Source organism: Pogoniulus pusillus, chromosome 33 (genome assembly GCF_015220805.1).
Source record: "Pogoniulus pusillus isolate bPogPus1 chromosome 33, bPogPus1.pri, whole genome shotgun sequence".
Taxonomy (NCBI): Eukaryota; Metazoa; Chordata; class Aves; order Piciformes; family Lybiidae; genus Pogoniulus; species Pogoniulus pusillus.
This window is the reverse complement of record NC_087296.1, coordinates 12086702-12111389: the sequence shown is the minus strand read 5'-3', so window position 1 is coordinate 12111389 and position 24688 is coordinate 12086702. Positions and strand designations below refer to the sequence as shown.

The 24688-nt window shown below is 50.9% G+C and overlaps 1 protein-coding gene across 2 annotated transcripts in view; it reads right to left on the bottom strand.

Moving 5' to 3' along the window:
* RSPO3 (R-spondin 3) overlaps positions 1-24688 on the bottom strand; it is a 97347-nt gene that overhangs the window by 21074 nt on the left and 51585 nt on the right. Inside the window, exons 2-4 of one of the 2 annotated variants that reach the window (XM_064170156.1) lie at positions 20807-20998; positions 18711-18857; positions 16201-16461 (exon numbers count right to left, since the gene is read on the bottom strand). In XM_064170156.1, the coding sequence (XP_064026226.1) occupies positions 16201-16461; positions 18711-18857; positions 20807-20998 (600 nt within the window). The remainder of the gene's footprint in view (positions 1-16200; positions 16462-18710; positions 18858-20806; positions 20999-24688) is intronic. The other variant, XM_064170157.1, reaches the window with a different exon arrangement.

Genomic DNA, 24688 nt, shown 5'->3' with positions numbered 1-24688 from the left:
CCTCAGCCAGCCTGGCCTGAAACACCTCCAGCCATGGGGCCTCAACCACCTCCCTGGGCAACCCATTCCAGCCTCTCACCACTCTCCTGCTCAACAACTTCCTCCTCACCTCCAGCCTCACTCTCCCCACCTCCACCTTTGCTCCATTCCCCCCAGTCCTGCCACTCCCTGACAGCCTCAAAAGTCCCTCCCCAGCTTTTTTGTAGCCCAATTCAGATACCATAAGGCCACAAGAAGGTCACCTGGGAGCCTCCTCTTCTCCAGCCTGCACAGCCCCAGTGACTTAGTTTGCAAGCTGGAGCAGAGGAGAATCCATATCAATCTAGAGGGGAAACTCTCCCTGTGAGGGTGCTGGAGCCCTGGAGCAGGCTGCCCAGAGAGCTGTGGAGTCTCCTTCTCTGGAGACTGTCAAAACTCTCCTGGATGTGTTGCTGTGTGCCCTGCCTTGGGTGATCCTGCTTTGGCCAGGGGGTTGGACTGGATGAGCTTTTAAGGTCCTTTCCAACCCTTAGCATTCTGTGACTCTGATTCCCAGGGACATCTTGGCCATATGGGCTGAGAGCCTCCTTGCTCCTAGACACCACTGCAAGCAGGTTACAGCCCCAGCTCTTTCAGTCTGTCCTCACAGCAGGGCTGCTCCAGCCCTCTGAGCATCCTTGTGGCCTTATATTAGAGGAGAGCAGAGAAGCAGCAAAGAGAAGAAGCATCCCAGAACAGAGAGGGACACATTGCTTACATTTGGACTCTTTATCCCTTTCAGCAACCCAATGAATGATACAAACTTCATCATTATTTTCTTTTAATGACCAGTGATCTAATTTCTCTGGTTAGAGTATTCCAATTAGCCTCAAACCAGCACTGCTTGTCTCTGGGTTATCAGCATCGTGTTGGGGCTGCAGTGGGAGAGGGAGACTACAGACTCTGGGGGTTGCACTTGCAAGTTGAGGGCATCCTGGTATGAAGAAGGATCATAGAAGAGGTTGGAGAGGAAGAACTTCCTCCTCTCTGCCAGCATCTGAAAGGGACCTACAAAATAGCTGGGAAGGGACTTTTTAGGCTATCAGATAGTGGCAGAGAGGCAGATACTGCCTCTTATCACAGGGGGCACCAACAGCCAAGGAGAGGAATCCCTCGGGCAGCCTGCTGGGGGTTCTGCTCTGCATCCTGTCTAGCACAGTTCCTGCCAGCAGCACACAGTGGCAGCTCAGCAGAAGTTGCTGGAGACATGATTTATGCTGCTGCTTGATCAGCTGGGGTCTGGAGAGTGCTCCAGCAGTGCTGATAAACTGATGACAGTTTTGAGCTTTACACTTCCAGGAGTGTCTGCAGAGGGTGTGCAGCCCCATACAGCTGGGCTGGACTGTGGGGCTGCAAAAAGGGTTCTAGGGAACTCAAAGCAAACATTCAGCAAGTGATAGGATGAGAGGAGAGGGGTTGGGCTCTGCTGCCAGCCACCCAGGGACAGAACAAGAGGACACAGCCACAAGCTGTGCCAGGGCAGGTTCAGGCTGGAGGTTAGGAAGCAGTTCCTCACACAGCAAGAGAGATTGGCATTGGAATGGGCTGCCTGGGGAAGTGGTGGAGCCAGCATCCCTGGAGGTGTTTAAAAGGAGGCTGCATGAGGCACTTAGTGCCATGGCTTAGTTAATTAGGTGTTAGGTGCTAGGTTGCACTCGATGGTCTCAAAGGTCTTTTCCAACCTGGTTAATTCTGTGATTCTGTGAAATGACCTCAAGCTGCACCAGCCTCAAGCTGCTCCAGGTTAGGTTTGATGTTAGAAGAAACTTCTTCCCTGAAAAGGGTCTTTTAAAGAGAGACCTCATTGCTCTCTACAGCTCCCTGAGAGGATGCTGCTGTGAGGTGAGGGTTGGGCTCTGCTCCCTAGGAACAGGTGACAGGATGAGAGGAAATGGCCTCAGGTTGCAGCAGGAGATGTTTAGGTTGGATATTAGAAGAAACTTCTTCCCTGAAAGGGTTCTCAAAGACTGGCACAGGCTGCCCAGGCAGGTGGTTGGATCCTCATTGCTGGAGGTGTTTGCAAGAGGCAGAGATGTGGTGCTGAGGGCCGTGGTTTAGCAGCAGCCTTGGCAGAGCTGGAGAATGGTTGGACTGGATGGTCTCAAAGAGTTGGGAAATTATCTTAAAGGGCTTCTCCAACCAAAACACTTCTGTGATTCTATAATCAATCCTGGAATGGGTTGCCCAGGGAGGTGGTTGAGGCCCCATGGCTGGAGGTGTTTGAGGCCAGGCTGGCTGAGGCTGTGTGCAGCCTGCTCTAGGGTAGGGTGTCCCTGGGCATGGCAGGGGGGCTGGAACTGGCTGCTCCTTGTGGTCCCTTCCAACCCTGACTGATTCTATGGTTCTGCATTTTCTGTTCTGCATTTCCAACATGTTGAAGTCAGGACCTTCTCTACCCTCTGAGAACTGAGGCTGTGGGGACCACCAGTCCCTCTTCCCAGCTGCCTTCTGCCTCCAGATGAAGCAGCCTGCTGGACACTAGTCAACAAACACATCCATGCTTCTCTTTAGCAACTAACTTACCCACCCCAAGAACATTTTCAGTAGTCAGAAGGAGAAATTCTACAGATCTGAGTGCCAGCTGCTTTTGCTAGTGACTCCTTAGAGACCCTTTTATAAGAGGCAATCATTTGTAACACCTGAGCCCAACTCTAGCTGTAGGGCTCTGCCCTGAGCCTCCTCTTCTTCAGGCTGCACACCCCCAGCTCCCTCAGCCTCTCCTCATAGGGTTTGTGTTCCAGGCCCCTCACCAGCTTCATTGCCCTTCTCTGGACATCTTCCAGCACCTGAACATCTCTCTGCAATTGAGGAGCCCAGAACTGGACACAGCACTCAAGGTGTGTCCTGAGCAGTGCTGAGCACAGGGGCAGAAGAACCTCCCTTGTCCTGCTGCCCACACTGCTCCTGAGCCAGCTCAGGATGCCATTGGCTCTGCTGCCCATCTGGGCACTGCTGCCTCATCTTCATCTCCTCTCTCCCAGCACCCCCAGCTCCCTCTCTGCCTGGCTGCTCTCAGCCACTCCATTCCCTATAGCACTGCTCAGATGCTTTGAAGGACCAAACCTCATGCTCAGGGCTTCTTCTTTGCAAAGGATTTCCTTGCTCATGCTTAAAGGTAGCAGGGGCTGGGCCATCTCCTGGCATTCCCTCCCACCACCCACGTCTGCACAAGAAATCAAGTCAGCTCAGCTGAACTTGAACTAATTCCTTCTGGTTTAGCAATGCACAGTTCTGCTTAAGCAATAAACATCTGTCCTCTGCCAGTCATTAATATTCATTATAGATGGTCCCCAGCTCCTGGGTTCCAAGTCCACCAGCTGAGATCTTTCCAGCTCTGACCTTGTTTAGGCTTTGTATAAAATAAGTGCTCAGAAGGGTCCTTCAGAGCTTGAAGCCAACAATAAGTGCAGCTTGCAGAGGAACGGGGTTTAGATTATGCACTTGGAACAAGGGGTGATGAGGAGCGGGGGAGGAAGGGAGGAAGGAAGGAGGGAACACAGAGCCTGGAGCAGCTTTCCTTTAAATGCTGAAGAGTTTTAGACCTTTCTGCAGGCCAATGACAAGGAGAAGCACTGTCCACAAGGGAACTGCCCCATCCATTAAACGTTCCTGGCGATGAAAGGTTGCCTGAATGGAAGGTTGCTCAGCTCATGTTGCAGGAATGTAGCTGTGCCTCCTGTCTGAAGCTTGTTTGCCTTTTCAATGGAGCTCTGCAGATGACAAATGAGAGGGAGGCTTGCAGAAAGCAAACGGGCAGCAGTAAATACACTGCCTAAGAACAAAGCAGAGAGGCAGAGCTGTAGCTGTAAATCTTTGCGCTGGGGCTACTGTTTGCTGTAGCTGTGGGAGAGGATTAGAATCGAATGGAGGAGTTCCATTAGGGGATCATAAAAACCAGGGGAAAAATCCTGGCAGCTAATCATTACATTCTGGCTTTGATAGCACCTGCTTGCTTCACACATAGGCAGCTGCTTCGTGCCTTCGGAGAAGTATAGGATCACAGAATCACAGGATCATGGAACCATGGAATTATAGGATCATAGAATCACAGGATCATGGAATCATAGAATCATAGAACCATGGAATCATAGAATCATAGAATCACAGAATCATAGGATTGTAGAATCATGGAATCTTAGAATCATAGAATTAACCAGGTTGGAAGAGAGCTCCAAGCTCACCCAGCCCAACCTAGCACCCAGCCCTGGCCAACCAACCAGACCATGGCACTAAGTGCCCCAGCCAGGCTTGGCTTCAACACCTCCAGCCACAGAGACTCCACCACCTCCCTGGGCAGCCCATTCCAATGCCAATCACTCTCTCTGACAACAACTTCCTAACAACATCCAGCCTAGACCTGCCCTGGCACAGCTTGAGGCTGTGTCCCCTTCTTCTCTTGCTGCTTGCCTGGCAGCAGAGCCCAACCCCACCTGGCTACAGCCTCCCTGCAGGCAGCTGCAGACAGCAATGAGCTCTGCCCTGAGTCTCCTCTGCTGCAGGCTGCACACCCCCAGCTCCCTCAGCCTCTCCTCACAGGGCTGTGCTCCAGGCCCCTCCTCAGCCTTGCTGCCCTTCTCTCAACACCTTCCAGCACCTCAACATCTCTCTGCAATGGAGGAGCCCAGAACTGGACACAGCACTCCAGGTGTGTCCTGAGCAGTGCTGAGCACAGGGGCACAAGAACCTCCCTTGTCCTGCTGCCCACACTGCTCCTGAGCCAGCCCAGGATGCCATTGGCTCTGCTACCCACCTGGGCACTGCTGCCTCCTCTGCAGCTCCTCTCTGCCAGCACCCCCAGCTCCCTCTCTGCCTGGCTGCTCTCAGCCACTCTGTCCCCAGCCTGTAGCACTACTTGGGGTTGTCATTGAATCACTGAATCACAGAATAATAAAGTCATGGAATTGGCTGCTTAGAGATGACCTTAAGACCACTGAGCCATTTTGGTACTAATCTGGATGTCAAGAATCTAAAATGAAAATATTTAGGACCTGCTTTTGCTGACTTTTACATGGCCACTGCATCTTTAAATGATCATCTTGAAATGATGAATGCAGAGAGTTTCTTTCCCCCCTCCTCCTCTTTACGTTCTGACTGCTGCAAAATTGCTTCACCAAAAGAAAAAGACAAAAGACTGGGGAAAAAAACAAATATTTCTTTGCATCAGGCTTTAAAATTGCCTCATTTATATTTCTTTGCATCAAGCCTTAAAATTGGCTCATTTATATTTGTTTGCAGCAGGCCTCAAAATTAGCTCATTTATTTTCAGGGCTGCCCCTTAGAGGCCACATCTTCATCTCTTCTTAAAACACTTCGCTGGCAGCGAGGTGCTTTAGCTTCTATCTCTGGTGGATTTTAGTCTGAGAAGCTTACTGACATTTTCCATGTGAAAATCCAGCCCTCTGCTCTCTCCTGTAACAATAACTCAGAGCTGATGGATGCAAAGACAAACACGAGCAGAGATCCCAGCAATGCAAACAACTGAACTGGACAGAACGAGAGGAAAGTTGATTCTCAGTTCCCTGACTCCAGCCCAAAGAGGAGCCTGAGCTGGAGAGAGGCAGCAGGAGGCTTTATGCTGATGTCAACAGAGAGAGAGAGGATCTTGGATTTGAGCTCTGTAAATGTGCAGCACGTTGGCTTTCTCTGGAAGCCTTGCAGAAGGCAAGAAGAAAAAAGTGTTGAAATGAGATGGCAGCTTTAGGAGTGCTTCTCAAGGTGTTACCTGGTCCCTTATGAGCAGAGGGATGGAGCATCTCTGCTGTGGGGACAAGCTGAGGCAGTTGGGGCTGTTCTTTCTGGGAAAGAGAAGGCTCCAGGGAGATCTTAAAGCAGCCTTCCAGTACCTGAAGGGGCTGCAGGAGGGCTGGGGAGGGACTTTGGGCAGGGGCTGGGTGTGACAGGACATAGGGTAACAGCTTTGAGCTGGATGAGAGGAGATTGAGACTGAATTGAGGAAGAAATTCTTTCCAGTGAGGGTGGGGAGACACTGGCACAGGTTGCCCAGGGAGGCTGTGGTTGTCCCCTCTCTGGAGGTGTTCAAGGTTGGATGGGAACTTGAGCAGCCTGATCTAGTGGGAGGTGTCCCTGCCCATGGCAGGGGAGTTGGAACTGGATGATCTTTGATGTCCCTTCCAGCCCAAGCCATTCTGCCCTTCTGTGCTCCTGTGCCTAGCAGGCTCTGAAGCTACCGTATTGAGGCTGTCTCTGATGGATATTTGCCTGACCTCCTTTACAATCTCCCATGATAGAGATTCCCACAGCAGAACAAGGGAGGTTCTCCTCCCCCTCTACTCTGCCCTGATGAGACCTCATCTTGAATACTGTGTTCAGTTTCGGGCTTCCCAATTTAAGAGGGGCAGGGATCTGCTGGAGAGGGTCCAGCGCAGGGCTAGGAGGATGATGAGGGGACTGGAGGCTACTGCGTGATGAGGAGAGGCTGAGGGACCTGGGGCTGCTTAGTCTGGAGAAGAGAAGACTGAGAGGGGATTTGATAAATATTTATAAGTATCTGAAGGCTGCCAGGAGGGGGGAGACAGGCTCTGCTCACTGCTGCCTGGGACAGGACAAGGAGCAATGGGTGTGAGTTGCATCAGAAGAGGTTCTGCCTCCACACAAGAGGGAAATTCTTGACTGGAAAGGTGCCAGAGCCCTGGCACAGGCTGCCCAGGGAGGTTGTGGAGTCTCCTTCTCTGGAGCCTTCCAAGGCCTGTCTGGATGTGTTCCTCTGTGCTCTGTGTTAGATAGGATTGTCCTGCTCTGGCAGGGGGGTTGGACTGGATGATCTCCTTGGGTCCCTTCCAACCCCTAGCATCCTGTGAGGCTGGGATCTTTGTGGTCTCTGCAAATAGCATTGGATGTTCCCATCCCACTGGGACTGCTGCTTTGCACCTTTATAAAGGGCAGTTACAGCAGCCAGTGTTTTCTTCTTCCCCTTTTTGGGAGGGAAGAGAGCTGGGATGTGGCTGCCTGAGCAGACCAAAGGCTACATCAGGTGTCAGAGCTGGTAGGGAGAGTGAGTTGGGAAGAGGCAACAAGGATGGAGATGCAGAGACTTGGGTGGAGAAAGCAAACAGAGCTGCCTGGGTGGGGAGGAACAGGCAAACATCCAGCAAGATCAGGAGAAGCAGCAGCCAAAAAGTGCTCCTTTGCTTCCACTTTGTTCCAAAGGAGGGCTGACAGTCCTTCCTTCACAACTAGACCCAAAGCACTGCAAAGCCAATGGACTTTCAGAGGTCCTTGGATCAGGCCCTTTAAAAGGAAGGCAGCTAAAAGACAATGGTGAGTGAGTGCCACTGCTGTCCACCACAGGCAGTGTTCTAACAGCATTGCTATACATGGAAGTGTTCCACAGCCCAGGATTTAGCTGATTAAACACTGCTGTGTGTCTCACCATCAGCACTGAAACATCCACTGCCTGATGTGCTCTCTTGCTCACATACCCCAAATGCTTGGAATTCTTGAACTATAATCCAGAGATGTGCTAGCAAACTTCTCTCTTGTGTTTGTTCTTCTTTCCAAGGCAAACCACTGAGGGACTTAGATCTCCAGGTAGGGGAGCCCTGATGTCAGCAGTCACTTCCCTCCACCTCTAGTTTGTGGAAATATTGCCCAGAGCTGAGAGAAGACAGAATCACAGAATTAACCAGGTGGGATCCTCTGGGATCATCCAGTCCAACCTAGCACCCAACACCTTCTAATTAACTAAACCCTGGCACTGAGTGCCTCATCCAGCCTCCTTTTAAACACCTCGAGGGATGGGGACTCCACCACCTCCCTGGGCAGCCCATTCCAATGCCAATCACTCTTGCTATGAGAACCTTCCTCCTAACATCCAGCCTAGACCTGCCCTGGCACAGCTTGAGGCTGTATCCCCTTGTTCTGTGGCTGGGTGCCTGGCAGCAGAGCCCAACCCCACCTGGCTACAGCCTCCCTGCAGGCAGCTGCAGACAGCAATGAGCTCTGCCCTGAGCCTCCTCTGCTGCAGGCTGCACACCCCCAGCTCCCTCAGCCTCTCCTCACAGGGCTCTGCTCCAGGCCCCTCCCCAGCCTTGCTGCCCTTCTCTGGACACCTTCCAGCACCTCAACATCTCTCTGCAACTGAGTGGCCCACACCTTGCTGTGGTCTTGTGGAGAGTCAAAAGAGGTCAAGAAGCTGTCAAGACACCTTGCTGTGGTGCACAGCCCAGAGCAGGCTCATTTCCTCCTCCAGCTGGGACAAACATGTCTCCACCTGAGAAAAAGCTCCTTGAAGCACTACATGTTAGGACAAGGACTTTGCAATCACTGACTCAAGAAGTGTTACAAGGGTCAGTGTCGAGAGAAAGACAGGTACATGAGGGTGTGCATGCAGAGCAAGGAGGTGATGTGAGGCAAGAGAGAACATTGCTCTGCTCTTTTGCTCCTGGTCTCTGCCCTGTGCCAACAAAGCCTCCTGTTTGCCTCTCCCTGGAGCTCAGCAATGTGATGCTGCTGCAAGTGTCACAGATAACTGAAGTGCAGCTGTACTAAGGAAGAAGACCAGAGGCAAGGCAGAGCTTTATGTGCCTGCTGGTTTGTCTGAGGACTCAGTTTGACCTGTGGCAGCCATTCCCTTTCCCCACTCAAAACTCCTGAGGAGGGAATATTCCCAGTTTGGATGCAAGGCAGAAGGAAGCCCTTGGCCTTGTGGGCAAGTAGTGGACTTTTGCTTGCTCTTCTTTAACAGTACAGACATAGCTACAGACTGCACCTTGTAAAGCTGGAGCTGCTCCTCTCAACCCCAAACAATTCTATTCCAGAAGATTTTAGAGAGTTGGTGCTGAATGAATGGCACTTTGGGAGGAGGAGGAAGAGGAGCTCCTAGAGGTTTGTGTTCCCTCCCAGTTTTCCTGCAAAGCTCAGGCACCTAAGATAGGCAGGCAATTCTGGAGCACAAGGAGGCACCAGAAGGGAAGACCAGAAGGAGAAACAGAGCTGCTTTCTATCCCTTATTTGGCTTGGTGGTCTGAGGAGGGCAGCTCTCTTGTCCCTCACATTCGAGCAAGAATTTCTTCCTAATCTCCAGTCTCAGTCTCCCCTCTTCCAGCTCAAAGCCATTGGCCCTTGTCCTGCCACTACAAGTCCCCACAAAAAGCCTCTCTTCAGCTCTCCTGCAGCCCCCTTCAAGTACTGGAAGGCTGCTCTAGGTCTCCCTGCAGCCTTTTCTTCTCCAGGCTGAACGGCCCCAACTCTCAGCCTGTCCTCATAGGGGAGATGCGCCAGGCATGCTCAAAGCCATTGGCTCTTGTCCTGTCACTACAAGTCCCCACAAAAAGCCTCTCTTCAGCTCTCCTGCAGCCCCCTTCAAGTACTGGAAGGCTGCTCTAGGTCTCCCTGCAGCCTTTTCTTCTCCAGGCTGAACAGCCCCAACTCTCTCAGCTTGTCCTCATAGGAGAGATGCTCCAGGCTTATCATAGAATCATAGAATCAACCAGGTTGGAAGAGACCTCCAAACTCATCCAGTCCAACCTAGCACCCATACCTGGCCAAGCAACCAGACCATGGCACTAAGTGCCTCATCCAGGCTTTTCTTGAACACCTCCAGGGATGGTGACTCCACCACCTCCCTGGGCAGCCAATTCCTTGTCCTGTCACTACAAGCCCTTGGAGAAAGATCCTCCCCCCAGCTTTCTTGTAGCTCTCATAGGGTACCAGAAAGCTGTCTTGAGGTCTCCCCGGAGCCTTCTCTTCTCTAGACTGAACAACCCCAATGTTATGGTTGGAGTTTAAAAGTAGTTTGTTTTTCTTGCTTTCTCAGACCTGGGGCTGTTTGGTCTGGAGAAGACAAGACTGAGAGGAGATCTGATCAATGTCTGTAAAGATCTGAGGGGTAGGTGTCAAGTGGCTGGGGCCAAGCTCTTTTCAGTGGGCAAAGGGCAATGGATACAAACTGGAACAGAGAAGGAGAAGCTCCTTTACAGCGAGAGTGACAGAGCACTGGCACAGGCTGCCCAGAGAGGTTGTGGAGCCTCCTTTGGAGACTCCACAACCCAGGTGGCCAAGAGAGCCAATGGCATCCTGGGCTGGCTCAGGAGCAGTGTAGGCAGCAGGACAAGGGAGGTTCTTCTGCCCCTGTGCTCAGCACTGCTCAGGCCACCCCTTGAGTGCTGTGTCCAGTTCTGGGCTCCTGAATTGCAGAGAGATGTTGAGGTGCTGGAAGGTGTTTGGAGAAGGGCAGCAAGGCTGGGGAGGGGCCTGGAGCAGAGCCCTGTGAGGAGAGGCTGAGGGAGCTGGGAGTGTGCAGCCTGCAGAAGAGGAGGCTCAGGGCAGAGCTCATTGCTGTCTACAACTACCTGAAGGGAGGCTGTAGCCAGGTGGGGTTGGTCTCTGCTGCCAGGCAAGCAGCAAGAGAAGAAGGGGACACAGCCTCAAGTTGTGCCAGGGGAGGTCTAGGCTGGATGTGAGGAGGAAGTTGCTGGCAGAGGGAGTGATTGGCATTGGAATGGGCTGCCCAGGGAGGTGGTGGAGTCTCTGTGCCTGGAGGTGCTGCAGCCAAGCCTGGCTGGGGCACTTAGTGCCATGGTCTGGTTGCTTGGCCAGGGCTGGGTGCTAGGTTGGCCTGGCTGAGCTTGGAGCTCTCTTCCAACCTGGTTGATTCCATGATTCTATGACTTCCAAAACCCTCCTGGATGCACTCCTGTGTGAACTTCCCTGGGTGACCCTGCTTGGCAGGGAGGGTTGGACTCGATGCTCTCTGGAGGTGCCTTCCAGCCTCCAAGGTTCTGCGATTCTGAGATCGTCCAATTGTCGTCAGCACATCCTCTGCTATCAGCTGCTTTGGTTTCACAAGCTGACCCAACTCCTATTGGTCCTATTTTTGCTCTCTCAACCCTCCTCACCCAGATCTCTTTCCTAGCACACTGCCCTCTCTGCTAGCCCCGTGGAATTCCCAGGACACCGTTTCACATCGTGTTGCAACCAGTGATTTCCAACAGCCCCTGCTTTGAAGCCTGGAAATGTGTTAAAGTTAAAGAGTCAAAACCCCTGCAAGGAAAGGAAATAAGAGGTCCTCTTGGCAAGCAGCAAGCAGAAAATAAACAACCAAGCCCTTCAGAAGACAGATCCCTCAATTATAGTAACTCAGGCTCCCCAAGGCCAGGGGTCAGCCCCGCTGGCGTATGCAGTATGTAAACACAGGGATGCAGTAATTAGCTGGCTGCTCATTTGCAGGCTTCAGAAGTCCTGTGGCCTGCCATGCAGTGAGGTCGTTAACCATAGCCACACTGGTGACCTTCACACAGGACATCCCATCTCTCACAGCTGGACCAGTCAACTGTGCACTGCCATGGCTCCCTGGCTCACATGCTCGGCCCTCTCCTTTGAAATGCCACTGAGCTACACGTGAGGGGGGAGGATGTGGGTGCTGGGCTGAGCCCTGACTTACTTTCCCATGTAGCAGAGATTAGGGCTTGAATGTAACTAAGTACTCAGCACCAAAGATTGTCAGAATCTTTCTTTCTTTCTTTCTTTCTTTCTTTCTTTCTTTCTTTCTTTCTTTCTTTCTTTCTTTCTTTCTTTCTTTCTTTCTTTCTTTCTTTCTTTCTTTCTTTCTTTCTTTCTTTCTTTCTTTCTTTCTTTCTTTCTTTCTTTCTTTCTTTCTTTCTTTCTTTCTTTCTTTCTTTCTCTCTTTCTTTCTCTCTTTCTTTCTCTCTTTCTTTCTCTCTTTCTTTCTCTCTTTCTTTCTCTCTTTCTTTCTCTCTTTCTTTCTCTCTTTCTTTCTCTCTTTCTCTCTTTCTCTCTTTCTCTCTCTCTTTCTCTCTCTCTTTCTCTCTCTCTTTCTCTCTCTCTTTCTCTCTCTCTTTCTCTCTCTCTCTCTCTCTCTCTCTCTCTCTTTCTCTCTTTCTCTCTTTCTCTCTTTCTTTCTTTCTTTCTTTCTTTCTTTCTTTCTTTCTTTCTTTCTTTCTTTCTTTCTTTCTCTTTCTTTCTTTCTTTCTTTCTTTCTTTCTTTCTTTCTTTCTTTCTTTCTTTCTTTCTTTCTTTCTTTCTTTCTTTCTTTCTTTCTTTCTTTCTCCCTTTCTCCCTCTCTTTCTCTCTCTCTCTCTCTTTCTCTCACTCTTTTTTCTCCCTTTCTTTATCTTTTTCTTTCTTTTTCTTTTTCTCTCTTTCTTTCTCTTTCTCCCTTTCTTCCTTTCTTTCTCTCTTTCTCTCTCATTCTCTTTCTTTCTTTCTTTCTTTCTTTCTTTCTTTCTTTCTTTCTTTCTTTCTTTCTTTCTTTCTTTCTTTCTTTCTTTCTTTCTTCCTTCCTTCCTTCCTTCCTTCCTTCCTTCCTTCCTTCCTTCCTTCCTTCCTTCCTTCCTTCCTTCCTTCCTTTTCCTTCCTTCCTTCCTTCCTTCCTTCCTTCCTTCCTTCCTTCCTTCCTTCCTTCCTTCCTTCCTTCCTTCCTTCCTTCCTTCCTTCCTTCCTTCCTTCCTTCCTTCCTTCCTTCCTTCCTCAGAAAAACAAGTTTCAAAGCAGTGCACTGATGCACTCTTGGCCTGGTGTGGGCCTCCATGGCCCTGGGAGGAGACTTTTGTCTTTTGGTGCCTCGAGTAGATGAGGTAGACTATGCATGGCTTGTTCCCTGAAAGGCAACCCACCTTTGAACAAGCAGATGTGCAGCCATCACAGCCACAGGGTTGCTTTGGACAGAGAAGACCTCTAAGGTCATCTACTCTGCCTCTAAGATCATCACCTCTACTAGTGAGACCACACCCAGAATACTCCATCAAATTTAGGGCTCTCAATTCAAGAGAGACAGTGACCTGCTGGAGAGAGTCCAGCAGAGAGCCAGGAGGATGAGTGGGGGACTTGAGCATCTCCCCTATGGAGAGAGCCTGAGAGCCCTGGGGCTGGTTAGTCTGGAGAAGAGAAGGCTGAGAGGAGATCTGAGCAATGTGCACAAGTATCTGAGGGGTGGGGGTCAGTGTCTGGGGCCAAGCTCTTTTGGGTGGTCAGCAGCAGTAAGACAAGCAGCAACATCCTATCAGTCAAAGGCTGCAGACAAGTAGATGTTAAGTATGGGGAGGTGCAAGTAACTCTGCACTGCACTGGGGGAAAGAAGCAAAAGGTGTGAGGGGAGAGAAAGGTAGAAGAGGAAACTGGAATTCAAAATCATATAGTCAAGCAGGCTGAAAAAAAAACACCTTTCCAGGAGAGAAAGAGAACTATGGAATGAGTCATATTGAGGTTTGGATGGGACCAAAGCATGGAAGGAGCCTGTGTGTGAATCACATGGGAATTACTGCGTCAGAACACACTGAAATTCAGTGCTAAAAGAGGTGATAAAGAACTTTTCAGGCTGGCTGGGCTATTTGTGTCCTCATTATTCCTACTTCTTTGCACTCATTATGAAAATGCCAGAACCTTCTCCTGGCAAAACTTCATTTTGTAGCCAGTGAAGGAAAATGAAAGGAATCACAGTAGGTCTTACAAGCAGATAGGACAAACTAGCAGAGAGAAGCAAAATGTGGGCACAGGGCAAGGGAGGGGATTCTGCCCCTTGGCTCTGCTCTCCTCACACCCCACCTGCACTCCTGGGTGCAGCTCTGGAGCCCCCAGCACAAGGAGGACATGGAAGTGTTGGAGCCAGTGCAGAGGAGGCCACCAAGATGCTGAGAGGGCTGCAGCAGCTCTGCTCTGAGCACAGGCTGAGAGAGTTGGGGCTGTGCAGCCCGGAGAAGAGAAGGCTTGGAGGAGACCTTGGAGTGGCCTTGCAGTATCTGAAGGGGGCTCCAGGAGGACTGGGGAGGGACTATTGACAAGGTCTGGGAATGACAGAGCAAGGAGGAATGGGTTTGAAGTGGCAGAGGGGAGATTGAAAGTGGGTGTTAGGAAGAAGTTGTTAGCAGTGAGGCTGGTGAGACACTGGCACAGGTTGCACAGGGAGGTGTCCAGCACCAGGCTGGATGATTCCTTGAGCGACCTGTTCTAGTGGGAGGTGTCTCTGCCTATGGTGGGGGGTTGGAACTGGATGATCTTAGTGATCATGGTCTAGTTGATTAGATAGGGCTGGCAGATAGGTTGGACTGGATGATCTTGGAGGTCTCTTTCAACCTGGGTTGATTCTATGACTCTATGACCTTTGAGTTGCCTTCCAACCTAAATCATTCTATGATTCTCTGATTCTAAATCAGTTAATTTAGTGCTAGAATGAGTGATAAAGGACATTTCAGGTTGGCTGGGCTGTTTGTGTGCTCATTATTCCCATTTCTTTGCATCCATTCTGAAAATGCCAGAAACTTCTCTGGCCAAAACTTCATTCTGTAACCAGTGGAGTGGAAAAGAAGAGTCACAGTAGGTCTTACAAGCAGATATGACAAACTAGCAGAGAGAAGCAAAATGTGTGGGCAGCAGGGCAAGGGAGGGGATTCTGCCCCTTGGCTCTGCTCTCCTCACACCCCACCTGCAGTCCTGGGGGCAGTTCTGGAGCCCCCAGCACAAGGAGGACATGGAAGTATTGGAGCCAGTCCAGAGGAGGCCACCAAGATGCTGAGAGGGCTGCAGCAGCTCTGCTCTGAGCACAGGCTGAGAGAGTTGGGGCTGTGCAGCCTGGAGAAGAGAAGGCTTGGGGGAGATCTTGGAGTGGCCTTCCAGTATCTGAAGGGGGCTCCAGGAAAAAAGCTCAGCAGCCAACCCTCTTCATCTGTTTTATCTTGCTTTACGTAGCCATTCCAGAAACATGTCCCTGCCTCCGTGCGATAGCAGCGCCCCAACTGACTAACATCCTGCCTCTGACCTCAGCTTGAGCAAAGGCACTGAGGCATCTGTGACGAGCACAGCCCTCATCATGTGGTCTTTGCCCTGACTCCTTTGACTGCAGACATGGAAATGTGACTGAGATAACTCTCTCTTGATGGCCACGGAGAGCAGCTCTGCTGGGAACCGCCGCCTCTGCCACGGGACAGGCTGGATGGGTGGGCAGAGGCCAATGGGATGAGATTGAACAAGGCCAAGTTCTGCACTTTGGACACAACAACCCCATGCAGCACTACAGGCTGGGGACTGAGTGGCTGATAGCAGCCAGGAAGAAAGGGACCTGGGGGTACTGATAGATAGTAAGCTGAAGATGAGCCAGCAGTGTGCCCAGGTGGCCAAGAGACCCAATGGCATCCTGGCCTGCATCAGGAACAGTGTGGCCAGTAGGACAAGGGAGGTTCTTGTGCCCCTGTGCTCAGCACTGCTCAGGCCACATCTTGAGTACTGTGTCCAGTTCTGGGCTCCTGAATTGCAGAGAGATGTTGAGGTGCTGGAAGGTGTCCAGAGAAGGGTGACAAAGCTGGTGAGGGGCCTGGAACACAAAGCCTATGAGGAGAGGCTGAGGGAGCTGGGGGTGTGCAGCCTGCAGAAGAGGAGGCTCAGGGCCGAGCTCACTGCTGTCTGCAGCTCCCTGCAGAAATGGAGGAGATGGAGGAGTGGGAAGGATGGGGAAATGAAAGAAGGAAAGGCAATATTCCAGCAACACTTCTGTGCCAACCAAAGTAACTGCACTGGAAGTAGTTCAAGGCACTTCTCTGCTGCAGGAAGGGGAGGACAGGGAACAAAGGAACAACAATCTCTGCTGAGTGGAACTGGTATAAGTTATTATTTCATAGACTTAAGCATCTCCCACTCTGAAGGTGAGCCATTCCCCAGCTGGCACACAGGGAGGGGAGGTTCTGCTGGCACTCTTGCCTATGGGGTGAAAGCAGGTGGAGCTTCCCCCAGCTGCCATGCAGTGCTGTGGTCTTTCTCTCATGCTGGCACTCCATGAGCCACATGCAAATGTCAGGATCAGGCCACGTTGCTCAGCCAGAGCTAGTAGGAAGAGTTCATGGTGGGAGAGAGGCCACAGCACTGCAACAGTCTTACCTGTAGAGAAGCACAAAAGAGGAACTGGTTTGGAGGAACCCCACGGCTGAAGTGTCAAAATTGCCTGCCTGATCCCCTCACAAATGACTCCCACCTCAGTGGATCTCTTTGTTCTGAGTTTCACACCCAGCATCTGGCAGCTCTTGCAGCAGGAGCAGGAGTGTGCCTTCCCACCTAGCCCAGCCTGGCCTCCCTGGCTCACACACACAGCATGTTTCCAGCAGCAGCAGGGCTTTATTTACTCCAGGCAAGGGCACAGCTCTCTCCAGCCCAAGCAGCACCCCATCAGTGGGAGCTCTGGTGAAGGTTCAGACAGGAGGCATTAAACAAGCACAATACCAATCTCAGATGATGATGATGATGATGATGATGATGATGATGATGATGATGATAAGGGGGTACCTTTTCCTTCCTTCTGACACTTCTTTCTCTGTACAATACATTTTCTGCTTTCGCTTGTGGCTGGGCAGGGGTTGCCCCTTGCTGACGGATGCTGTAGGATCTCTCTGAACCTTACTTCATTTCCTTTTCTGAAACCACAGGTTTTGCCTCTCTTTGTGCAAGGGCTCCATGGACTCCACTCACTGGCTTCACAGTGCACTGCAATAAACATAGGACAAGCTGAGCCCAGCCAGCACCTTTCTGGGGGGACACAATGCAGGCGGTACAGTCATTTTCATTCTGCATCAGCTAAAAGGTGGCAAAAATCAATGCAAGTCATCAGGAGCAGTGAGCTGACAGAAGTTGGGCTGCTGAAAACACACTGCACCCCCCCAAAAAAAATGATATCCAATAATGCTGGGCTCACTGTTGTGTAATTCCATTCCTGCAATGTGGCAACGAGAGCAGCCCAAGCTGCTCTCCAAATCGGTTACTGGGGCTCAGTCTGAGGTTGCTTTGGGTTTGTGGAGGGATAAATCCTTGCAGTGGAATTAGACTGTGGCCATGCATGTGTGAAAGGAGAGTGAAGTCATCGTGTCAGGCTGCTGCAGCTGGCCTCCAAGGTATTCAATTTGGAAATGAATGGAACTATAAAGGGCCAACTGCTATCAAAGGGCATTACATTAAGAATTGAGTGTCTTTGGTGATCTGCTGCCTGGTGTTCAGCTTGAACAGGGGAAGAGTCATCATCTGTGGCACACACAGGCAAAGCAGAGGAGGGTTTGGGCTTTCAGAAAGGTGGTCTGAATGCACACCCTGCACTGCTGGGAGCTCAGAAGGTGTGCAGCTGGATGCTTGCCCAAGCCTAGGCAAAAATGGGAGTAACCTTGGAAGCTTAACAACACACTCTTTATCCTTCTTTTGTGCCCTCAGTATCCTTCTCTTGACAGCAGACAGTAAACATCTCTCTTCACTTTATGTCCACATGAGTGCTTAAGGCTATAAACCGCTGCTGGAGAAGGAAAGATTTCTAACCCCTCTGGAAGGAGGAATTTGTCAGTCAACATTTTTTCCAGCTCCAGAATTTAATTCCAAATCTTTCTCAACCTAAAAATACAGCTGACCTCAGGCAATCTCTGGAGCCTTCCTACAGTCAACTCTCCCATGGAGCTTTTTGGGTTTTGCATTGCTCTGAAGCTCTCCTGCTAAAATAATTTGCCTTCACGTGCATGAAGAAGGTTGTTTGTCCTCCCTGGCTTTAAATGGCTTTGCCTAGTTGAGACTGACTCATTGGTAAAGCAGATGAGCCTACAGCTCTTGGAAACAGCCATCAAGGAGCAAAACTGAGCCCTTGAATTGCATTCAAGGATGAAAGGCTTTGCTCCAGAGTGAAACTGGGAATCCACTGCTGGCGCCAATGTATGTTTCAGAAGGAAAATGCCAATCTCCTGTGTGGCATTTTCATTCCTGCATGACTTCCCCTCCAAAACATGCAATGCCAGGGGGAACTACGTTCATGATACCGTGGGGGAGGAGGTTTCCATCATGGTCAGACTGTGCCTAAGCGCTCCCTGGTTGCTGGTGGACAAAGAAGTCATCGCTTCCACCGCAGCTCACAGCCCTCAGCCACCACGATTCACCGCTGGCATACTAAAATAAGCTGAGCCTTGCCACAGCTTCAGCGTGCCCATGGCAGGGGATGTCAACTGCAGCAGCCCAGGGGCTGTTTTCAGCCAAAGAGGTGGCAAAGGGATGGAGCAAACAGTTCTGGAGCAAACAGTTAGGTGTGGTGACCTCCAAAATTGCCCTGGCGTGAATAATCGGAGCCTGTGAGTCAGAGGCTGGAGGGACACAAAAGCAGGTCTCATCTCCAGAGCCAGTGAGTCAAGCTGATGCCTTCAGTCACACTGCCACACTACTTGGTGCTTTATTTTAACCCCCAGTGTCTGGAGTCAGGTCATGATGCACCACTTGGGGGTTTGGGGTTGGGTTTGGTTGGGGTTTTCATCTGTGTTGCATTTCCTTTCTTCCTGCAATGTTTTTAGTGTGCAGCCTTCACCTTCCTGCAGGTGAGCTTCCAAAAGCTGCCACATGCATGCTTGGAAGGCAGTGGAAGGGAGCTGGAGCCAAGCAATTAGTATTTTTAACCTTCTGACCACGTGTGGAGTCTGTCAGAGGGTTTTGGTCTCGTTTGATGTTAGCAGTGCTGCATAACTCCCTTACAGAGCCAGCAGGAGATAGATTTGCCCTCTGCAGCCAGGCTGAGGCTGTGGGGTGCAGCCAGGCTCTTGTGAAACAGCAGGCTTGGGAAGGATCTGCTAGGGAATACATTTGGTGATGCAGAACATTCCCATTCAGAGCTGTACCTCCTTGGGGGTGGAACTGATCTTGGAGCTCATGCCCTGCTCAGATCCCTCCCCATCCCCTGGGAGGAAAGCAGTCAGGACAGGAGGTGGGCTTGGACTTACCGATGCTGGTGCACTCCATGGTGTGATTGTTGGCTTCCAGCCCCTCGGGGCACTTCTCAAGGCACTTCCCACTGTATAAGTAAAAGCCACTTTTACACTTTGTGCAGAAGTTTCTGGTGAAGCAGGTATCACAGTCAGCTTTGCATTCTGAAAGGCAAACAGGGGACAAAGGTGTTGTTGCTCTTTGCTCTGCCACGCCCTGGGTTCTCTCCCAACATCAGTGCTGTTCAACATCTTCATCAGTGACATTGCTGAGGGCACAGACAGACAGAGTCTGCTCAGCAGATTTGCTGATGGCAACAAGCTGGGAGGCTTGGCTGAGACAGCTGCAGGCTGTGCTGCCATCCAGAGGGATCTGGGCAGACAGAGCTGAGCACAGAGGAACCAGATGAGATTCAACAAGGACAAGTGCAGAGTCCTGCACCTGGGGAGGAAGAATAAACTGCAGCAGCACAGGCTGGGAGGTGACTGCTGGAGAGCAGCCCTGTGGAGAGGGACCTGGGGGTGCTGGTGGAGAACATCCATGGCACAGCAATGTGCCCTTGTGGCCAAGAGGCCAATGGCATCCTGGGGTGCACTAAGAAGAGTGTGTCCAGCAGATCAAGGGAAGTTCTCCTCCACCTCTATTCTGCCCTGCTGAAACCTCACCTGGAATACTTCACTCAGTTTTGGGCTCCCCAGTTCAGAAGGGACAGGGATCTGCTGGAGAGAGTCCAACAGAGAGCTGCAAAGATGCTGAATGGGCTGGAGCACTGCCCTGTGAGAAGGATCTGGCAGACCTGGAGCTGTTTGGTCTGGTGAAGAGAAGACTTACAGGGGATCTAATCAATCTTTGCAAATATCTGAGGGCTGGGGACCAGGAGGGAGGGGACAAACTCTGCTCAGTTGTGCCCTGTGACAGGACAAGGGACAATGGATATCAACTACAGCATAGGAAGTTCCACCTTGACATGAGGAAGAACTTTTTGACTGGAAGGGTCACAGAGCAGTGGCACAGGCTGCCCAGAGAGGCTGTGGAGTCTCCTTCTCTGAAGCCTTTCCAGGCTGTCTGGATGTGTTCCTGCGCAACCTGAGCTGGATTGTATGGTCCTACTGTGGCAGGGGAGTTGGACTGGATGGTCTCTTTGGATCCCTTCCAACCCCTGACATCCTGTGAGCCTGGGATTTCCTGTTTGCATGGGAGTGCAGAGGAGGAGACAAGCCCCTGGAGCAGGTTTTCCATGCAGAGCTGGGATACCTGAGCTTTAGGCCAGTTTGTGAGCTTCCCCCTTAACTTCTTGCTCAAACTAATACTTGCTATACTACTAGAGTAGAACTGAACAAAGGAAGACATGGCCTGTCCACCTGTTTTTCTGTGGTCTGGACTCCCAAGGAGACACAGCACTCAAGAGAGGACAAACCAAGCCATGAGGTGACACAGCACTCAAGAGAGGACAAACCAAGTTATAAGGACACACAGCACTCAAGAGAGGACAAACCAAGCCATGAGGAGAAGCAACACTCAAGAGAGGACAAACCAAGCCACAAGGAGACACAGCACTCAAGAGAGGACAAAGCAAGCCATGAGGAGAAGCAACACTCAAGAGAGGACAAACCAAGCCACAAGGTGACACAGCACTCAAGAGAGGACAAAGCAAGCCACAAGGTGACACAGCACTCAAGAGAGGACAAACCAAGCCACAAGGTGACACAGCACTCAAGAGAGGACGAACCAAGCCACAAGGAGACACAGCACTCAAGAGAGGACAAACCAAGCCATGAGGAGAAGCAGCACTCAAGAGAGGACAAACCAAGCCATGAGGAGAAGCAGCACTCAAGAGAGGACAAACCAAGCCATAAGGTGACACAGCACTCAAGAGAGGACAAACCAAGCCATAAGGTGACACAGCACTCAAGAGAAGACAAAGCAAGCCACAAGGAGAAGCAGCACTCAGGAGAGGACAAAGCAAGCCACAAGGAGAAGCAGCACTCAAGAGAGGACAAAGCAAGCCACAAGGAGAAGCAGCACTCAAGAGAGGACAAACCAAGCCACAAGGAGAAGCAGCACTCAGGAGAGGACAAAGCAAGCCACCAGCCCCCCTTGCCCCAGCACTTACTTGCACACTTGTTAATGTCAGGATAGCGTGTTCCGTAGTAGCCGCTCGGACACGAGGACAGACACACTCCAATCTGTTTCATGCCAATCCTCTCCAGAACAAAGAAGAGCCTGGGCTTGCATGACAGGCATCCATTGTAGTCAGAGCACGTGGCACAGCCTCCTTGGCAACCCTGGCTCACGTTAGGATGCACTGAGAGGACAACATTAAAACAAACAAAACAAAACCGGACAAGAACTGGTGAGAGAACAAGATAGGATCACAGAATCAATTGTTCCTGTTGGAAGAGACCTCTAAGATCAGTGAGTCCAACCAGCAACTCAGCACCACCATGGCCATTAAACTATGGCCCAAAGTGCCATGTCCACAAGCTTCTCAACTACCTCCAGGGATGGGGACTCCACCACCTCCCTGGGCAGTGCCAATCCTTGTTCACTCTTACACAAAGAGATATTTCCTGATCTCCAACCTAAACCTCCCCAAGCACAATTTCAGGCTATTTCCTCTCCTTCTATCACTTGATCCTAGGGAGGACTTAGAATCATAGAATCAACCAGGTTGGAAGAGAGCTCCAAGATCATCCAGGCCAACCTAGCACTCAGCCCTATCCAGTCAACCAGACCATGGCACTAAGTGCCTCAGCCAGTCTTCTCTTGAACACCTCCAGGAATGGTGACTCCACCACCTCCCTGGGCAGCCCATTCCAATGCCAATCACTCTCTCTGACAACAACTTCCTCCTAACATCCAGCCTATACTTCCCCCAGCACAACTTGAGGCTGTGTCCCCTTCTTCTGGTGCTGGTTGCCTGGCAGCAGAGCCCAACCCCACCTGGCTACAGCCTCCCTTCAGGAAGTTGCAGACAGCAATGAGCTCTGCCCTGAACCTCCTCTTCTGCAGGCTGCACCCCCCCCAGCTCCCTCAGCCTCTTCTCACAGGATTTGTGTCCCAGACCAACCCCCACCTCACTCCAGTCCAGTTGCAGAGAGCCACGAGCAATGAGGTCTCCCCTCAGCCTCCTCTTCTCCAGACACCCTCCACAAGACCTGTTCTCTAGATATTAGACAAGACCACGAAAGAATGGCTCCTCTCTCCTTGGAAGGTTGGACCACCCACCTCTCTGCCAGCATTTTTCTCTCCTGTATGCCTCATGAGCTGAACATCTCATTTCAAGTGCTCAGAAGTGAGAAGCTAGGCTGATGTGCTCACATCTCTCAGGAGCAGCTAACAGCAAGTTACAGCCGAACCCGCTTTTAGGGAAGAGCAGCATCCTAGACAAGAGCTATTTTCCTTTCAGTTGTTTTTCAGTGGCTTTTCTGCCTTGCATGCACTTGGCTCAGCAGATAAACACAGCTTCACTTCTTGTTTTTTTGGCTTTTCCTAGCTGGATGATTAAAAATCAGCCTAGTGTGTAATTTCCATCACTGACTAAATGCCATTCGCTTCGCTTCTGCTGGGCAGGAAGTTGCCTTTCTTAGAGCTGATGCTCATTTGCCTTCGTAAAAAGACACAGGAGAGTCATGCTTCTTGCCCTCCTTCTTCCCCTGGAATGTTCTCTCTGGCATGTTTTTAAGCTCTAACAATTACAACCTGATGTTCAGGCTTAGCTGTGGCATTTACCCTGCTCTGGTCCCAGCGTGGAGCGTAGATAGGGTCATGTTCGCCTTGCAGTTGAATTGTTCTTGTTCTTCAGACAAGGAAAGGAGAACTTAACTACACTCACTGATTAAAACACTTCACTTCTTCTTTAGGGGCTTGGGGGAAGCAGCAAAGAGGATGTCATTGCAGCCTGGCTTTGCAGTACCAGGTAGTAACCAGTGTATTACTTACTCAGAGCAGAGAGTAAGATATAATCTGTCTACAGAGATTTGCTGCCTGCAGCTACCTGCAGGGAGGCTGTAGCCAGGTGGGGTTGGGCTCTGCTGCCAGGCAACCAGCCATAGAAGAAGAAGACACAGCCTGAAGTTGTGCCAGGGGAGGTTTAGGCTGGATGTTGTTAGGAAGTTGTTGTCAGAGAGAGTGATTGGCATTGGAATGGGCTGCCCAGGGAGGTGGTGGAGTGGCTGTGGCTGGAGGTGTTGCAGCCAAGCCTGGCTGGGGCACTTAGTGCCATGGTCTGGTTGCTTGGCCAAGGCTGAGTGCTAGGTTGGCCTGGCTGAGCTTGGAGCTCTCTTCCAACCTGCTTGATTCTATGATTCCATTCTATGATTATCTCTTCCTTAACCACTGTTAATTTCTCTTCATTGTCTTCTCAAATACAAGTTGGATCTGAAAACTAATTAAGCAGCAAAAACTAATTAAGCAGATCCCAACCCTGTCTTTTTTTGAGGGGTTTTATGAAAGCCCCAGACATTTTTCTAAGTGTAAGGTTTCATCTCTCAATCTATCATAGAATCACAGGATCAGAGAATCAAGCAGGTTGGAAGAGACCTCCAGGATCATCCAGTCCAACCTAATGTCCAATGCCAGTCTACCCTGATCTAGTTTCAAACCACTGTCCCTTGTCCTAGTGTTACAAGCCCTTGTAGACATTTCCTTCCCAGCCTCCAAATACTCAACCTTCAAAATCTCCTCTGAAAAACATAGAACCACAGAATCAGTCAGGTCAGAAGAGACCTCCAAGCTCAGCCAGTCCAGCCTAGCACCCAGCCCTATCCAGTCAACCAGACCATGGCACTAAGTGCCCCAGCCAGGATTGGATTCAACACCTCCAGCCACAGAGACTCCACCACCTCCCTGGGCAGCCCATTCCAATGCCAATCACTCTCTCTGACAACAACTTCCTCCTAACATCCAGCCTGAACCTGCCCTGGCACAGCTTGAGCCTGTGTCCCCTTCTTCTGTTGCTGCTTGCCTGGCAGCAGAGTCCAACCGCACCTGGCTACAGCCTCCCTTCAGGGAGCTGCAGACAGCAATGAGCTCTGCCCTGAGCCTCCTCTGCTGCAGGCTGCACACCCCCAGCTCCCTCAGCCTCTCCTCACTGGGCTGTGCTCCAGGCTAGCTGAGACATCTGGGTCCATTCCACATGTAGGAGCAGCCCAGTCCCCGTTTACACTTGAAAGACCTGTTTGTAAATACCCTTGGCTCCTTGTTCTGCTCTCTCCTCAGGCCAGTGATAACTGCACAGGTCCTCACAGGCCATACTTTGGTTGCCCAATTTAATTTTGCCTGTATTTTTAGCTGCAGACTAAATAGCTGAGTGCACCACAGGCTTGCTGCTGTCAGCTCCCTTGGAGGCAGAGCAGAAGCCTGTGTGAATCCCTGGCTTACAAGCTAAAAGCCACCACTCTCCTCTGCTAGCTCAGGGGGGTTTGCCTGGGGGCAAGGAAGCTCAGAAGTACCTCTGTACTATGGGTTTGGCAGGAAAGTCATGGCCCACGGCTGGGCAAAGCATTGCTGGGTGCTCTGAGGTTTTGATGACCAAGTTCACAGTCTGGGAAACCACAAATGGAGCTCAAGTTCCTTTCCCCTCTTTCATTAATAGCACGAGCAATGAGGGGGTTTGCTCTCAGGAGGGGTGAATATACAGGAGAAGAGCAAACTTTGGCCCTACTGCAGACCAACAACGTCAATAAGGATGCAAGAAGCCAGTTCTCAGTGCCCCTCAAGGGGCTCACTTAGCACAACAACCTGGAGAGTGATTTTTACCACCAGGACACACCACTGCTCTGGGAATAAAAAGTAAGAAGCTGCACTGCCAGTTCAGTTACCAGACTTTTTTCACTGAAGTCTCCCCATCCTGAGTGCCCTGGAAGCTTCAGACTCTTAATTTTCCCCAAAAATCACAGAGTATGTTTGGTTGGAAGAAACCTGTGAGAGTCCAACCTTCACCCCAGCACTGCCAGCTCAGCACTAAGCCATGTCTCTAAGCGCCAGCACCACA